This window comes from Poromitra crassiceps (genome assembly GCF_964638095.1).
Source record: "Poromitra crassiceps genome assembly, chromosome: 29".
Taxonomy (NCBI): Eukaryota; Metazoa; Chordata; class Actinopteri; order Beryciformes; family Melamphaidae; genus Poromitra; species Poromitra crassiceps.
Window position 1 is genome coordinate 6,677,124 of NC_139641.1, and position 19,208 is coordinate 6,696,331.

General features: G+C 43.7%; 1 protein-coding gene across 1 annotated transcript; it reads right to left on the minus strand.

The window, feature by feature from the left end:
- Positions 1–43: 43 nt before the first annotated feature.
- On the minus strand, positions 44–18,604 carry LOC310800019 (uncharacterized protein; the record flags this gene model as incomplete). Its single annotated transcript, XM_083662616.1, has 6 exons — positions 44–85; positions 4,803–4,951; positions 5,945–6,016; positions 11,174–11,377; positions 16,273–16,506; positions 18,583–18,604. 6 exons carry the CDS (start codon positions 18,602–18,604, stop codon positions 44–46), a joined length of 723 nt encoding a protein of 240 aa, XP_083518742.1.
- Between the last annotated feature and the right edge of the window lie 604 nt (positions 18,605–19,208).

Consider the following 19,208-nt stretch of genomic DNA (forward strand, 5'->3'; position numbering starts at 1 on the left):
ATGAAATGGAACCTTTCTGTAATGCTTGTAATGTTTTTGTCTGTCATTCTCTGAACTCGCTCATCTCTGCATCTTTATAGATATTCTGAGAAGAAGATTCAAATATCCCGTTTGAATTGTGCCACATGGGGTACACATGTTAAATTTTGTCAATTTAAAAGATAACTATGCATGTCAACAAGGTCACAGTTTGTGGTAAAACTGTGGCACTATAAGTTATAAATCAGAAAGACTATACGCACAACCAGTCGCGTAAGTGACGTCTCTCTCGCCAGTCCATTGTTGTTGATGGTGTGACGAATAATGTGCGACACGTGATGTAGTTTATTGACAAAACTAACTTACTAGGTCCCCATTTCTGCAAATGCAGTATGTTGTGGTTAACCCATTGATACCTGATGCAGCATTTGTGTGTGCATCCCTTTAAGACCGCGTGACGCTGTTCGCGGCCTTAAAGGGATACGCACACAAATGAGGTATATACACGCAAATGCTGCATCAGGTATCAATGGGTTAATGAAGTCGCCTCCAGGGATGTATTTGCAATTGCATTTATATTTGTATTTGTTTTGGGCCTCTTCTAAACTCTACTTAACTACTTACTATAAAGCAGAGCCCACAAACTACTCCTTTTTGGGTGGCATGTATAATTATAATTATATTTGTCCTACTTGTCTACACTGTATATACAGTATATACTGTTAGAATCTGTACATTTGTGTCTAGAATAACCTACGTTGCTTATGTGTGTACACCTTTATTTTAACTTTTCTAATTACTAATTGCTGAACACCTGGTGATCTGTCATGTATATTGATACGGGTATTTAAGACGGCGTCTCTCTGCCACTTCAGAAAGCGTCTTGAGGAAGGGCCAGTGTGGCCCGAAACGTCACGCTGTTTGCATATAAATAAAAAATCCTAACGGGAGCTCCTTTTGGTGTGCGGACCATTCTTTTTTCACTGTGAGTAGCCTTTTTGATCCAGTACCCAGGCCCAGTGTGGCCTAGCTTTGGATGTGCGTGTCCCTGTCTACCTTTTGCACTATTGACAAAACTAAACCTTACATTTCAGTTTCAGGACAACCTGTTGTAAAATGGAATAAACGCACTGAATTGCAAGTCAGGTATTGCCTCCTTCCTCCTTTCATGTCACGGTCTGGGCGGATCGTTACAATATAATACTACAATAAAAAAGGTAATAATGATAATGGGTCATGACATTCACTGACATTAACTCTAGCTGAATGCTGAAAGTATTTCTTAAACAAGTGAAATAAAATAATAATAAATAATAAAATAATAAAATAATAAAATAAACAATATATCTCAAAATATCCTCAAAACATCCCCACTCTCTCCCTCCCCTACCAAACACCACACTCAAGACACACAAACACACATTTGCATCTCTCCCAGCATGCCTTGAGGCGTTATAACTTTTCACAAGAAAAAGCAACCAAATCAGGCTAAATAAGTGGTACTGTAGATAGAAATATTTATTTTTTAACACAACATGCAATTCTAGAACATTTCAATATTGGACAAAATAAAACATAAAAATATACTATATGAATCAAAACCCTAAGTGTAAGACACATGGTCAAGGTGGTATATATAGCTGTCGCAACCACAACGAGTTATAACCATGATTGGGAAGTTAAAACTGCAAATATATGGGCATGCGATAACAGTCTTTTAATGTGAAGAGTAACTCAGTTCTATTTTTCGTGTTACGATAAGTGAGTCCAGCTGTATATTTAACGCTGGGGTCATACGTGTAGAAACAGTGTCGTCATTCTATGACATCAGTGGCTTTAGGCCTTATGCTAAAGGGCAGTTTATACACAACGTTGTATATTAACGTTCTATATTGTACCATCAGCCCTGCTAAACAGCTCTGCATTTGCCTGTAGATTGAATCGTTTCATTCATCGACATGGCATTAGAGTAAACAACAAGACCATTTTCTGGTAGCCTACAGCAATTGCGTAGCTACAGGTGCGCCTGGGTGTGCAAATGCCACCCACACAGGCAGCTGGCACACCCAAACAGAAAGGGGGGGAAATTAAGTTGTTTGTTTATCTGCAAAAGACATCAGCTGTCATGCACAGCCTGTCGGCCATTCACACCAATAGCGTTTTTGAAGCTGCCAACGTCTTTCTGCAATTCATTCTCTATGTAAGGACGCGCTAGACGTGCTCCTCTTTTAATGAACGCACCTGGCCTTTCAGCGCTGGTGGCGTCGGTTGTTTTTGGAGGAGCGCTGTGGGCGTTTTTAAGCTGAAAAAGTTGAACATTGAGGAAAAGCGCCCTGATCGTCTTTTTCACTCTTCCTACTGTAGCCTACCTTTTCTCCTCCCGAGGGATTTTCAACCTCTGTTGCTGCCAGAATTAGCAATAATCTGGCTTTCATGTTGACAGTGAACAACATCAAACAGACAAAACTAGCTGGTCACCGCCCGTGTGGTCGTTGTGTTCTGATCTGTACTGCACGCGACTACAGGGGGAAAACAAACGGAGCACAAAAAAACACTCCGTGTGCTGTGTTTTGTGGAAGCGCTCTCAACATGATTTTCATATCGTTCTGACTGAAAAAATCGCTTGGGTGTGAACGCTTGGTGGTGGACAGTGGAGAGACAGACGATGATGAAGATGATGCAGCCGAAACAATGACGTTAATAACAGCGGGGGGACGCAGCCAAAAACACACTGATGGTTTGTGCAGCAGCAGTCAGAGGACACTGAGAACGCTACAGATCGCTCTGCAGTAGACGAACCTGCATGCCAACGAAACTTGCGTTCTTTCCCGACTAGAACACTCATTGGAAAAAGTAGGTGAGACTTTTTTGAGATACCAAAGTGGTTTTACATGTTGCCAAAAAATACAATTTAATTGACTGCTTCTACCTGCTAATAATGAGTGCGAAAAGAAGCGAACATTGATGGTTATGGTCATATGGTCCTATCTTAATATTCCTCTAAATCTGGTTTGAAAAGGCCCACATTTTTTTGGGTGGCGGCCGGCATACCCTGGCTTTCTGTGGCACACCCACTGGCCTACAGTACATTGTTCACTGCCGTTACACACACGACAATACAACAAACAATACAATAACTCTCAAATCCATTTGACATCAGATTAATCACTCATGTACTAACAGCAAATATGGTTTATTGACGTCTAAACACTATAAACTGTTACCCTCTACCTCAGACTATGTGTTTTTGCGCTTCCTGGTGGCTGAAAACAGAAGTGGACTTCCAGAGTGAAAAAAACAAATCAGCACCACGACAATATGCACGAGGGACAGTCGCGGTGAATTGGTCCCGTCTTGGATTACTGTGTCTGTAGCTACGGCCCCTTTTCCCTTTCCCTGTTCCTTTCCCTCACCCCCACCGACACCCCCTACCCACTCCCTCTAACCACCCCTCGAATCCTGACTCTCTATGACCTTCTTATCCCTAGATATGGCCCCTTTTATTTAGCCCCGCCCCCTTCCTTGATTGAACGGACAGACCTGAGGTCACAGTGACCTTGAACCTTGACCACCAAAATCGAATCAGTTCATCCTAGAGTCCAAGAGGATGTTTGAGCCAAATTTGAAGAAATCCCCTCAAGGCGTTCCTGAGATATCACGTTAACATGGAACATGGAGCATGGAATGGGTGGTCGTGAGGTCACAGTGACCTTGAACTTTGACCACCAAAATCTAATCAGTTCATCCTTGAGTAGAAGTAAATAAATGATTTGGCACGCCTCTAATCTGCGCTTTCGCCCGTTGTTGTGATGACTTATGCTCCCCGCGAGTAATTGCATCCCCACCATATTTTGGGGCTGTTTTAACTTGAAAACAGGGAGGTCATGTCTACCCAAACAATTATATCATTTTTAAACAGTTATGTTTCTGTATAAATCATTACAATATGCTCCCGTGAGGTGGGGATGCGTTTAGCTGCTCCCGGGCGGGGGTGCAAAACTCGGCATAACACCTGGACATGTGCACAAGGCGGTCTGCTATCGTTAAGGCACGCAAACAGGTGTGCAAGTGCAAATAGGGGATATCGCCTGTACCAAGATAGGCTCCAATGCCTTTGGCCACGGCTAAGGGCCTGTGTCCACCTAGCGTCTTTTCCTCAGGTCCAGCGTCTTTTTTCAGTTGTTTCCAATGGGGGGAGAGCGTATGCGGGCGCACACGGACGTCTATAGAAAGTGCGCAGCGCCCAGCGTCTTTTTTCAGAGCGTTCCGGCGTTTTTGTGCGCCGGCTCCCAGCGCTCCCAGCTGAAAATATTTTAACTTTTCAGAAAGACGCTGGTGTCGGCTGCTCCTTTCTGGCAGCTAATCATATGGAGAAACTATCGCAACAGAGACAGAACGGCTCAATTGTGGGAGCAGATTGGCTAGACACTTAATATTTCTGGTGAGTGTTGTGCTTACTGCTTTTAATAACGTAGCCTACCTGTGTTGTTAGCTTGCTAGCTGTCAGCTATCAAGCTACTACCGCACGTTATTTTCAGACTGCTTCCTTGTTATATTGTGCGCTGGGATCAGCGTTCCCAAGCGCACTCCCAGCGCTTAACGTCGGAAAAAGACGCTAGGTGGATACAGGCCCTAACGCTGGTGGAGGCTTTTTTTGTAGCCAATAACCCTGCCAGTATTTGGGCACCTGCCTCTATATGGGACTCAGCTTTTAATTCAAGTTTTATGGTCATTTACAAATTAAATTATACATTTTCATGTATAATACCATAGCCAGTGAGATATTCCAAACAGATGGAGGGTTTTCCTTACATGTCTCTCACCTTTTTGTTTTCCTCACAGTTGGGATCAAAGGTCACCTGTTTGGCAGCCAGGTCGCGGCCCGTGTCGATGTCATAGCAGAGGTTGACGTCCCCAAAAGCACCGCGCCCAAGGGCCTTTCCAACGAACCAGTTCTTTGGCACCCATAGATCTGCAGAAACAGAAACACCAGATGATGAAAACCCACTAGGGCTAAAACACTATTGTTTTTGCGCTTTTTTACGGGTCCAAGCACCGAAGGTGGTGGAAGCGTTGTATTTGTAGAAATTTACCTTGGCTGCGTTTCCCAACAAAGAAGCTTCTTAAGGAGTTAAGAAGCTTCTTAACTCCTTAAGAAGGAGTTAAGAAAGCTCCAAAGGAGTGTTTCCCAAACGCCTTCTTAACAGCCTTCTTAGAGGCTGTTAAGAAGGGTGTAAGAAGGCTGTAAGAAGGCTCTTAAGAAGGGTTCTGTGAAAGGTGCTACCGGTATATAAATCCACAACATTCTTATTATAAAAGGAATCCCTTCTGATTAGAGGAATTAATATAGCCTGCGGTAAAACATTTAAAACACAAGTAACCATACATACAGGGGAGATTTTCAAGTGTTCCCCAATTTTAAACACTAAAAGGTGCATGAAAGAAAGGAAAAAGGGAAAAACACAACAGTGGACACTATATTATGTCGTTTTGCCTGACACGGCTGAATCTGCGAGTGTTTCGTCGTTAAGAAGGTGTTAAGAATGCCCCAGACCCTTCTTACAAAACCTTCTTAACGAAAGATCATCTTAGCGCTAAGAAGCTTTTGGGAAACGCAGCCTTCTTAACGGAAGATAAATTTAGGCTAAGAAGCAATCGGGAAACGCGTTGGTTTCGTTGGCTTCTTACGGGAGCCTTAAGAAGGGTCAAAGAAGCTTCTTAGCGCTAAGAAGCTTTTGGGAAACGCATGCCTTCGTAACGAAAGATCATCTTAGGCTAAGAAGCAATTGGGAAACGCGTTTGCTTCTTACGGGGACCTTAAGAAGGGTTAAAGAAGCTTCTTAGCGCTAAGAAGCTTTTGGCAAACCCAGCCATTATTGAAAAGGATTTTCTTTTCATAATAATAATATAAAAATCACTGGAATTACGATAACTTAAATGTCATTCAACACAAAATGCTGCTCACCTGGGCATAGGTCTGGTTCATCCGTAGCGGTAGGGGAATGGGCTGCTGGGTCTGCAGCTGCACCTGTTGGGCCTGGCACCGCAGGCAGGGACAGAGACAACTGATTTAGTATGAGAGTAGGCTGCTAAAGGTTTGTCTGCGTTGATTAAATGTTGGCTAAAATGTAAACAATTGTCATGCTCCCTCTAGGCCTAATCCTTTGATAAGAATGCTTAATGTCTGTGACTGTGTGAGTGAGCAGAAATGTGTTCGGCCACAGCTGCCATTTTACCTGCGACCACACTAAATCATTCAGGAAGTGTAAAGCGCACCTCTGCGGGTGACCTAACGGAACTGGATTTTTGTTTGTTTTAGATCATTTTTGGGGGCAGACAGGAAAGGTGGGGAGAGCGAGGCGCTATCCACTTTTTGCGCTTGCGCACCTGTTTGCGTGCCTTAATGCCTGCCTTATGCTATGGTCCCTGCAGGGACGACATCAGTCCGCCTCGGGCAAGTGTCCAGGTGTTATGCCGAGTTTTGCACCCACGCTGCCAAATACATCCCCACCTCACGGGAGCATATTGTAATGATTTATACAGAAACGTAACTGTTTCAAAATGATATAATTGTCTGGGTAGACGTGACCTCCCTGTTTTTAAATTAAAGCTGCATTCAGCAATGTTTTTGTTTTCAAATAAGTGTTAAATGGCTCTATATTCTGACAGCCATCACTGAAATAGAGTGTTTGGTCAGTGACTTGAAACCCCCAACCCCCTACTGTCCTCTATCTCTCTCCTGTAGTCCCGCAGGCTGGGCGGACGTAGACAAAGACATTGTACTTAGTTTTGTCTGAGTGCAGTGTTTTTGTTTTTTCTATTCTTTTCCAAGTCTCTTGCTCGATTGAATATTCATGTTCATGGAAAATGTGTGCATTCTCCATGAAAATGTGTGCATTATTAGGGCAGTATGCCCTTGTATGACACTGTTGATGTTTATTATTTAGTTTATCTAACTTTATTTTTATTTTATTTTAACACAATCTTGTGGTTTTAATGTGAACATTGTTCACTGTTTTGTTGTATGCAGTGTAATACTGCATTACATTGTTTTGTATTTTCTGTATGTTGCAGGGACCCAGGAAGAATAGTCTGAGTAGTCAGACTAATGGGAATACATAATAAACAATAAACAACAATAGGTAGGCCCTGAGCTAGCAAGCACTCCCGTTCAGGGACCAGGCTGCCAGCTTCCATCTGCAAGGGAAGGGGTGGAGTATCGGGCGGGTATGCGACCATCGGTGTGTCTCCGCCGCCAACTGGTTCAAGGCCTTCGACCGTACACCGCCCTGCTTGCTCATGTAGGCGATTGTGGCCATGTTGTCCGAACGAATCAGAACGTGGTGACCGCATATCTGACGTTGGAAGTTGCGTAGAGTCCGGCGAACCGCCTCCAACTCTAGCACGTATATGTGGCGAAGCTCCTGGGCTTCCCACTGGCCGTTTGGCGAGAGGCTGTCACACACTGAACCCCACCCCCCTGCGGTGCGGATGACATGCCTGAGCGGAACGGGCCCCACCATGGAGAGCCAATGAGGGTCCGTCCAAATAGACAGCGCCCCGGGGGGGCCAGACTCGTCAGAGACACTCTGCGATGACTGTCCCTGCCCGGGTCCAAAATTCCAGAAAATGCAGAAGGCACCTCTATGCCTCAGTTTGTGGAAAACATGCTGCGTTTTACATTACATTTTAATGCTTTTTGTTGCTTAATCCTAACCCTCACCCTAACCCTAATGCCTACCCCACACTACAGGATTTTCAAATCCTTGAAGATTATAAAAATCTTGAGACCCCACACACTACAGGACAGAGAGAGCCGATTTTTTAACATTTCAATCTTGGGACACACACACAATCGCGTCTGTTCAAACGCAACCCCACACACTAGAAGATTATGCAGAAGATTCACCTTGGAAGCAGGGCTCGACGTTAACTTTTAAAATGCCTATTCAGTGTGCGCACCGGGTGTAGTAGTAATAATGATAATAATAATAATAATACATTTGTGTCATTTCGTTTTCTAAACAAATCTTATTTTTTGTTTTTATAATGCATTTGCACTGAAAGGATTTGTTTAACTAATAGGCTATTTGCGCGGACAGCCGCGTCCATTCGGGGTGTAGGCCTACTGTGCACGGCCAGGCGAAAACCGTCTGCACAGGTGCCTTGTGGAGGAGGGGGCGTCTGCTGATTTGACTCACTTTTCCGTGTAGGCTACATGCTTTGCAGTATAGCATTAGTTTTCCGTCCCGTTCAAAGACGCACGGGTATTTCACCTCAAGGACAATTTCCTCTTCTTTGTTTCTGTGCGGGGCTGCGGGCGGACCAGATTATTTTGCGAAAAACTGTAATGGAAACGCAGCTACTACTGGCTCTCTGCTCAAGATGCAATCGCCTGTCGGGTTGTAAATATCTAACATGTTAGATATGCACGATTCACAATCGGGAAGAGGCAGTCTTACCGATTGTGAATCTTTGAACCCCACACACTACAGGATCTTTTGGGAAGATTATCTGCCCGACGCGCTTCAAATCGGGAGCACCCCCGAGAAAATCGGGAGGGGGGAATCTTGACCATAATCTTGCAAATTATCCTGTAGTGTGGGGTAGGCATAACTCGTTTTATTTGTAGGGCTGTCAAATGATAAATCTTCTTAATCGCGATTAATCTTGCGATTAACTATAGTTAATCGTGATTAATCGCATCTTTGTATCGCATGTTTAAAATGCCATTATTTTGCATTTCAAAGCATTTTTCATTCAATATTAATCATTCTTACCAGTGTGTCGTGATTGGGAATCAAATGAATGCAAATAAATGTACTTTGTGATCTTGAATTTTAGATTTATTTTCAATTCAATAGAAGTGCAATGTAGACAGGAGGTAACAATGTCTACAAAATATATCTTGAACAGAAAATAAATGCACAATTGTAAACAGTGCAGTACACGCTCCAGAACTGATACTTTCGGCGGCGGCGCTGTGGAGCAGTCGAAACCCAAAATGACACAGCCGAAGAAGCTGTGTCTGAGCTAAGAACTTTGGCACTTCCATGTGAATAATGGCTCAGTATTGGAAACTACGGAAGATTTTGGAGTACATTGGTGCCGTAGTATTGGATAACCTCCCAGCCGACCTCCCAGTGGCTAGAGGACCCGCGCAGCCGAGACTCTGAAGGAAGAATGACTGATGAGTCTCGCGTTGAGGCTACGGCGACGCTAGCTGCTCCAGTATGCTTAGCTTTTAGGTGATAGCTATACTATCAATGGTGATAGCTCAAACTCGATGTACTTCGGTGATATTTTAATTCCGTTTTACACAAGGTGCAAACTACTGTTGACTTGTCTACTGTGCCATTTGGGAGTTTTTTTTTAATAAAACGAGCCATTTAGAAGCATGTTCTTTTCCATGCCTGCAACAGCAGGAGACAGGAAACCGCTGCGACCGGCTTGACTACAAGTACGGATGCGTCGAAGGGACAAAATAGCGGCATGCGATTAACGCGATAAAAGAAAATAACGCGTTATGGTCGGCCCTTAATCGCATTGCGATTAACGCCTTAACGCTGACAGCCCTATTTATTTGTCTAAATATAAAGTTGTTTGATAACAGCCATTAAAACCTACTAGCAGGTTTATCAGCGATAGGAATGGGGCTGATGACAAACCTACTGAATCTATGGGTGACAACAGTCCGATCGGGTGGTTTCCTCTCTCTGTAACGTTATGGTTGGGTTGTTTGTGTGATACAGTAACCTCATATCAGGCAGTCTGCGGTGTTGAAGTCTCCAATGCTCGAAACAATCAAATTATATAAAATTGCACTCGGCTGTTTACAGTTCATTTTTTCTTCTTTGATCTTAAAATAAGTCCACACAGCTGACATGACAGCACAGTGCAGGTCTCACTCACTCATCTGTGTTCAGATCTCATTTCACGGCACGTTGCTCAAAGCATTTACGTGATAGTTTCGGCTAATGGATCGGATCGGATTGCACTTTTCTTCCCCTCCGATATCCGATCCAGTGATTTTGGCCAATATCTGCCTGATACTGATACTACGTATCGGATCGGCGCATCCCAAGTCAGAATAATGCAAAATGTGTCTTTCTGAGACGCGAGGGAACTGCTCGAGGGCGGCTGTTCTAACTCCAGATTGTTTCTTTTTTCTTCTTTTTTTTGTATGCGCACATCCAGAATCGCATTGAGACCCTTAGCGATGATTAATGACCCATGCCAGCTGGTGGGAGGGAGTTTCTGCAAGCAGACGAACGGGCATTTCTCTGTGCCGGAAACATATAGGGAAGGTAAACACTGTCCACACCTGCTTAGCTGAAATATAGCCATGTGCAGCTAGACGTCCCCTTCTTATTCTTCCTTGAGCAAGCGGGTAAAGTGCAGATTTCAGCTAAAGCAGGGTGTGTATATTGTATTTTCAAGTCAGCTTGGCATCTCAGGGCTTGTGGAGACTTGGATTATGCCAGGTGAGAAATATCAAAGATTTTTTTTTTTTTACAACATTTTTGCTCATATTAACGGGGGTAGGCTAGCTATACCATTGGCTACCATTCATTGTGCTAAGCTAACTAGCGCTCACTATTTTTCTACCACATGCCCAGAGAAGAGAAGGGACTCTTTTTGTTTTACTATTGGGAAGATGTCAAATGTTGGTGTGTTCCTTTAAAATCGGTCCGCAGGCCAATTTGGACATGCCTGATCTAAAGTATGACAGCTCAGTGGCCTTGTGGTCTGAGTGTCCGCCCTGAGACTGGGAGGTCGTGAGTTCGATCCCCGGCCGAGTCATACCAAAGACTACAAAAATGGGACACATTGCCTCCCTGCTTGGCACTCAGCATCAAAGGGTTGGAATTGGGGGGGTTAGATCACCAAATGATTCCTGAGCGTGGCACTGCTGCTGCTCACCGCTCCCCCAGGGGATGGGTCAAATGCGGAGAACAAATTTCACACATTGTGTGACAATCAGTGGGACTTTACCTTTTAGCTTTAACTGCTTTTATACTGATTTTTATAACATTGAATGAAATACAGCCATCGGTCAAACATTTTTTTTAAGAAATTGAAACACAAATAAAGTACAAACATTAATATTTCCCTGGTCATATAAAATTGTTCCATAAAAATATTCCTTGACCTGGTCTAAAAATTAATTTAACATGACAATTAGCCTACTCACCTCTCTTGAGAGCGGCCAAGACATCTTTGCGTTTCAGTGACTGATAGAGTTCCTTCATCCGGTCCTGAGGAGTAGGTTTAGACATGACATTATCATGACATTGTTGGTCGATAACTTTGTTCTTCTTGAGCTCATCCAAGATTGGTTCGACCATCCTCACTCTCCAGATCAGCTCTGCCATGTGTTTATCCACAAAGTGGTTCTCTGAGGAGAAAGAGAGTGACGAATGTTAATGAGTTAATATCAGGATGTAATCTGCTTGTGCCTTGTGTCTAGCTATTCTGAATACCTTTTAAGTTAAGTTGACTATGCCCTGTGTCAGATAGATGAGTTTCCTGTAGCAAGGCTATCTGACATTGTAAATGGTTTAACTGTTAGAATTTTTGACCTCTTAATTGGGCTTTTCATTACCTTGACATTATAATTTACTAGTTTAATCATATTCATAATGAGGCGGAAATATAGCAGGCTCTACATGTTGACCCGTAGAATTCTCATACAATTTGTACCAAATAGTAAGGGGAAAGGAGAGGGACAACAAACGTCAGGGTTGTCCTACAACCCAGGTTTTACGAGTGACGAGGAATCTCACACTCTGCCAAGCTGCTCCCTGCAGCGCACCAACTGGACAATGTCTATTTTCTCAAAATTGACCCCTATAAAACCATCCATTACGTCGGAAGGCATGATTGGCAATGGCATGGGCGCGACCACCCGCTCCGCCCCGTGACGAACACGTCAGGCCCGCGCCATCTTGCCATACCGTCACTCAAAGCGTCCAGCAGCCCACTTGTGTGTTCTTCTACATCTAAACTTGCATAAACATATATATATATATATATATATATATATATATATATATATATATATATATATATATATATACAAACATTTGTGTTTGTTTTTTCAACTGGATTTGTGCAATTTCACAGTTGCCTACTTGTTACTCCTTTCACCAGAACCCTATTCACCTTATGTAGCCACGCCCATTTGACCTGGTTGTGTGGCCGTATCAAAACTTCCGGCTAAAAATTATAATAAAATAAAATAAAAAATGGCTGCGCTGCTCCAATATCATCTAACTCTGAATTAACTAATAATTTAGCCAATTGTATGTAACATACCAAATAAAAGCAAACGGCAATGTCTAAGAATGCAACGCCATGTAACTGGCTCGTTAAGTCTCGCATTCCAGGGAATTACGTGTTAACGTCTGCGGGTCTTATTGACGTTAGTGGCTCGCGCTGCCTCGGAAACTATCTGAAGCTTTCTTTGTTGGAGTCCAGGTATGTTTTACAAGAAAGTGCTCGTTATTGTCGACGATAACGTTATCTGACCTGGCTAACAGTGGATACTCGCTTGCTTGCTGTGTACCGAGCTCAGAGTAGTAGGCTACGTTCTTTATTTTATCCCCTGCACTGTCCACTCCAAAAACAACTCTCTTATTTTGCACCGTGACCGCCGGAAGTGTTAAAAGGACCCGGAAGAATTTGGCCCACTGTAAGGTCTGAACATAAGGTGAATACATCCGGCCTTTTTCTGTATTTTCTATCTGGTATAATTGGATAGATTTAACCCTTTAGTATCTGACTGAGTGAGGAATGTCCAGGCTAATTCAACCCTAATGGCTTGAGAATAATCTAAATGAAGATCAATAACAAAAGAAGGAATTGAAACAAAATAGTGTACTACGTGGATAGCATTAGCCTACTTGAGAGAAAGAGGGTGGGAAAGGAACCCATTGCCTTCTTGGATGGATTTAGATTCTACTGAAGATAGGGTAGTCTGTTTTAAAGACAGCTAGACCTATGTGGTCAATGAGAAAATTCATGCTGTAGTTCGTAGACCACAAGTTCACATCTTATTACTTCACCTACCTCTCACTGTGGTTCCTGCATCGGGCCTGCACCAGACCTGCACCAGACCAGATTTATTAGTGTCATTCCCTGAAGAAAAGAAAGATCAAATGCAGGTGGGATTCTTCATTAAACATATTTAGCTCAAGCAGACCATGTCTATGAGCTCTATCATCACAAAGGTGGTAATTTTGCGTTAGAGCTCGTTTTGCGCTGGAATAAAAGCCCTACTTGTGGGCGTGTCGGCCCGCTGCGCTTGGCCTCGTCTCGTGCAAACCTCCATATAGGCGTGTTTATGCCCAAAACAGTCTTCATGTCCACTCCCCTTATAAGCTACAGCGTCACGTCTGTGACAGCAGCTTCTTTCTTGCTGAGTGCCGTGGGCAAGCAGAGGGACAGAGTGAGAGAGAGAGAAAGAGAGAGAAAAGAGAGATGGGGAGAGCGAGAGAGGGGGAGAGAGGGGGACACCCCGGCATTCCGAAATGTCGGCACTCCGAAATACTGGCATTCCGACAAAATTGTCGGAATGGAGATCTGTCTCACCATTGCGAAAGAACCCTAACCCTAACCCGGGGGACCGGCTGGAGCTAACCTCTCCCAGCCCCCACATCTAAACCTAAACTCTCCCACCCCCCATGCCTAAACCTAACCTCCTGCAGACCCTAACCCTAACCTCTCCCACCCCCCACGCCTAAACCTAACCTCCCCCAGAACCTAACCTCTCCCACCCCTGTAGGCTAAATAACTCAAGATGCTATGTCGGAAAGGCGGACCTAATATCTTTCGCAATGCGCCGCCTCTCCGAAAGCATAGAAGTCAATGATCGGAATGCCGACACTTCGGAATGGCGAGAGGACCCCGGGAGCAAGAGAGGGAGAGAATTGGAGGATGAACCAGTTCGGATTTAGATAAACCATTAGACACTACGAAAATTGGTGCTGATGGAACGATCCATTTGAAACACACCAAAGGGGTGCCGCGCAGTTACACAATGAATATCCCCATGTCCCAAAGCGTGCGCTTACTGTAATTAGTCGTTTCGTTCATATAGGCTACAGTGGTTCCCAACCTACGGTACACGTACCGTAGGTGGTACTTGCACCCCCTGCTGGTGGTACTTGGAAGGCTCTGTGATTTTTTTTTTTTTTTTTTTTTTTTTAGTTTTTGTGCAAAATCCATGGTGGTCATTAGTAGTAGTTTTCAAACATGTGAAAGTGAAATAATAATAATAATTATCAATATTATTGGCAGTGTTTCTCAAGGTAGGTGGTACTTGCGCCCCCCCCCCCCTGCTGGTGGTACTTGATCCCTGGAATCCCAATGTTTAAATTATGAAATAAACCCAACTTTAAAATCAATTGTAAAACATGTTTATCTATCAAAATAATACTACGAATGAAAATAAACTTGTGATCATTGAAATTGAGGTTTATTTTGATGTCTTGAGATTTAGAAACAAATATTTGTTTCTGACGGACACTATACCTGTTGCGTATGCACAATTACCTGCCCGCCCCGCATGGTTACACAAGTGGTGAACAAAGACGAGGAGGGATGCTAAAGTGGATCAAAACGGGAGGGAATCGTAAAAGAGCTGTAGTAGAGGAGAGCAGCAACGATGAAGCACAAGGAGGTGAAGACAGCAGTCAACCCAGCACAAGTGCAGCTGCTGCAGGTTGCACATAGGCTGCAGGTTGGAATAAATTTGCTGCTCCTGCGTGAACTGTGCATAGCTGAATAGACTGTATTTTAACGTCGGTCATATGGTGGTACTTGGAGAGCCAACTACTTTCTCAGGTGGTACTTGGTGTAAAAAGGTTGGGAACCACTGGGCTAACATACACATTTAAAAATATTTGTTTCTTTAATAGGGTAGGGATGTGTGAGATTTTAATTCTAGGCTAGCCTATTTAAATAGCCTATATCAGAATTGTCCACTCGGGTTAAGCTATTGACTGCGGTCACGCCATCTGCGCTGTGGAGAAGCTGGTCTTGCATGCGTGTAATTGCAGGGAAAGAGGTTACTGTACTGGCACAACTTTCTCAAAAGTAATCTACTGTTAAGCTATACTGTAGCTTACCCTGCTAGCCAGGCAGTACGGACAGCGACGCACTGGTTTTTTTGTTTGTTTGTTTTTTACCTTTATTTATACAGGGGGAGTCTCACTGAGAGCAATGCTCTCTTTTTCAGGAGTGCCCTGTTCACATTCACACACACATTCACACCTGGAAGCTGACCAGTACAACCACAGTCTGATCTGCTGGCCACTGAGCAGCTCCACTGGAGCGGTTGGGGATACTGCCCCCCACACTTCCTGAATGGTATTGCATCGAGGACTTTTTGATATCAAAGACATAAAAGTGGATTTTATGCAACAAGTTGGAAGCGGCAACATCTGTTAGGCATCACTTCAAGTTTCTGGCTCAGGTAAATAATCTTTTAAGACCAAGACGCAAGAGCGGCGCGCTCGTCTGATGGGAAACACTACGTGGGTCCCCGGGCACTAATGCTCGGTATGAGCGAGAAGCGCCCGGCTAGCAGGGTAAGGCTATAGCCTACACCTAACACCACAGTATGGTCAGGAATTATGTAGCCTAATGTTACGGCTTCGGTTGTAAAAAAGAGATAAGCTTGTGTCTAGGTGACAAATTCTCATTTTCAAATCAAGGTGTGTTTTTTCTGCAATGCGGGCTATAGTTGAAAATAAACGTGGCATTCTGAAGAGGCGGGGGGAGTATGTGCGTACGTTTTGGAGAGAGAGGGACATCCCATTCCATGCGTAATGTATCCAAGCGAGGATTTCCTGCACGGCGAGGAGAATACGCTCAAGCGCAGTGGGGTTTTTAGCGCTAAGACCTGCTATGAGGTGGCGTTAAAATTGAGAGCACCACACAACAGATTAGGCTGGAACGCCTATTTTGGCACGGGCAACGCCCGTGTTTACGCTCGGAACATGGCGATGGTATCTTTGCCAGAGCGCAAAATGACACTCGCTGGGGGCAGATGATAGGCTAAGAGGCGCGCAAAGGCCAGTGGACACGCCTGGGCCACGCCTACACCTGTGTCTGCACTTAGATTCCAGCGCAAAACTGGATGGTGGAGGCAGACGATAGCTTAAGACGCAGGGAAGATAGCATATTGGGGTGCGCACAATGGCTGCACAAATGATAGCGCCGTATGATGATAGGGCCCTATATGTTTGGTCTAAAAGTGAATTTAACCATGAGAATTAGCCTACTCACTTTTGTTAAGCTCGGCCATAAGAATTGGCTCCTGTGTCTGAAGGATACCGTAGAAGATTTCTTTGGCTCTACTTCCACTGGTTTGCAGTGCCTTGATGCGTTCCCTCATCCGCTCCTTAGTGGTAGCTTTATCATGACCTTCTTCCGCTATCCCCAGATCCCTCTTCTGTTCACCGTAAGTTTGTTTGTTGATAATGCCCTTGGTCAGGAGTGTGTCCAAGATCCCAGAGGGATCTGAAAAGGAAGTGACAAATGACTGAGTTAATATCAGGCTGTAATCCTCTTGCGCCTTGGGTCTAGCTATTTTGAAGCCAAATAATTGTGGACTTCTTAATGGAGCTTTTCATTCCCTTTACATTATAACTTACTAGTTGAATCATTCATAACGTAAGGCAGGGGGAAATATACCAGGCTCTGCATGTTGACCCGTAGAAGTCTCATTATGACAAAGACATCAGGGGAGAGGAGGGGGGGGACAAGGCACAATAGCAAACAAGTAGTAAAAACATAACCAAGTTTACAATGGATGTCTAACAAAAAATAATAATCTTTGTATATTCATTTTGGACAATGGTATATTTGTAACTTCCAAAAACAAGGCCCCCCTTGGGGGCTTTTTTGACTGCCCTAGATATCTGTCAAGTGGATAGATTTATTCAGACAGCTAGCAGGGACGGACTGGCCGTCGAGAGATTCGGTAGGCCTCCCGAATGGCTGGTCCAGTCCAGTCCAGTCGAGGCCAGTATATATATATATATATATATATATATATATATATATATATATATATATATATATATATATATATAAAATATAATTATTGCTATTATTATGTAATCGACTTGTGGTCATCAGGGGCGTATCTACGGGTGGGCCTGGGTAGGCACAGGCCCATCCACTTCTTGCCCTGGCCCACCCCAAAAAAATAAAAAAATAAAAAAATTAATTGGTTGTTTTCTAGAGGCAAACTTGCTGCTGCCTTGCTAGCCAATGGTTTTGTAGCTTAAAAACGCAGGGCACATCATCTCCAGAGTCTAATGCATGACAACTTCATGACATCTAGGAATTTTGCGCGTGTTCCGTGCAAAATTTCGTCATGCAATTGCCCCACCAATTTTGTCCAGGCCCACCCAATTTTATCCAGGCCCACCCATAATTGAATTTCTGCCTACGCCCCTGGGTCATACAGTCAATGTGGCGTGGACCAAGTCGGGTCAAATCAAATCCAAGTTCAAGCTTTGTGCTGTCTGGATCAAGTATCGTTGATACTTTATTTGTCACTTGCACAGAAATACAGAGTTGACCTGTGTAGGACTCTGGAGCGAAGGCAGCCACGCACGCACACACATGTGACTTTGAGCGCGGACAGTTGGGAGCGTGCACTGTACATACTACGATGGACGATTGGTAAGATATGTTGTTCCAGAAATATTTTTGGTTTATTCCTTAATATACCATGTTTGGTTTCATTCTAATCAGAATATTATGTGGAATAATATTATGAAAGTATCATGGCCGTAAAGTCACTTGATGGGAGGTTTTAAGCATGTTATAAGTTTTGAGGGAAAGAGACAGGTTTGTCCCTGTGAAAACACAGCCATAAATCTCTCAGCCAACCAGGCTCTTATGTACTAATAATACCAATGTATCTATCTATCTATTCATCTCTCTTTCTATACTTTCTCTTTTTCACATCAAGAGTGATGTCGAGAAGTATAAAATAAGCTTGTACCAGAATTACATAGTTTAGTTAAGTTATTTAATAGTGAAAATCACTCAACTAAACTTGTTTCTCATTTGCATAAAGAGGGAGGACCTTAGGCGTTCCCCTGCATCTTCCTCCTTAGAAGAGAAGTAAAAAACGGATTCTAGGGGCCTCTCTAGCAGACTTGAAGAACTTTGTGCAGAAAACAGGACTATTCCAAAGGGGAAGAGACTTCACAGAAGTCTAAATAAATAATTAGCCATAAATGCCATAAATAAATAGCCATAAATATATTTATGGCTGATAGCCAAGCACTCTCAGGTCACAAGGCCATGAGGCACGCTTCTCAAGCACAGGCATGCGGATCAAAGCTCCATGTTCCTACTCCAACTGTATAGACTCAACGAATGGCAGCAAGCCATAGTCTGGGGCTCATCGAACTAAATATAGTGAGATTAGATACCTTTGTTGTTGTTTTTTTTATTCATCCGTCTCTCTGGACTGTTTTTCATTTTTAAGTGCCCTGCCGTTACGTTTTTGTAATGTGATTTTTCAGTCATTACGCAGATATTTTATTACGATACTGAGTTCTACTGCAGCCTCACCTGGGTTGGTGTAGCTCTCCATCCGAAGTGGTTCCCATTTCTCTCTTGATTCGCTCTCTAGAAAATGATTCAGTTCAGTTTCACTTTTTTTCCCCAGATAATATATCAGATACAGATTTTATATATATAAAATGGTATATGGCCTGCATTTATACAGCGCTTTTATCCAAAGCGCTTTACAATCAGTAGGTACATTCACCCATTCATACACCGATGGTGGCAGGCTACCTACCACGCAGGGAGCTGGCATACCATCAGGAGCAATTTGGGGTTCAGTATCTTGCCCAAGGACACTTAGACATGCAGACTGGAGGAGCCGGGAATCGAACCACCGACCTCTTTTATCCAAAGCGATTAGTGGATGACCCGCTCTACCTCCTGAGCTACAGCCGCCCCTATATATACCGAATTCTTCCAATAAGCGCCTGTACTGCCGTCTGCCGCCGGGTCTTCCCTTTACCGCTGGGTCCAAATTGATTTAGCATAATAAGCGCCTGACTCATTTTCCCGCCGGGGCCGGAAATGGAATATTTTTTTGGTTACCGTTGTTATTGTTGTTTTTGTCGTCACGAACCAAGCCGCGAGCTACCGAACACACCCGAAGCACGAGAGAGCAAGAAAAAGTG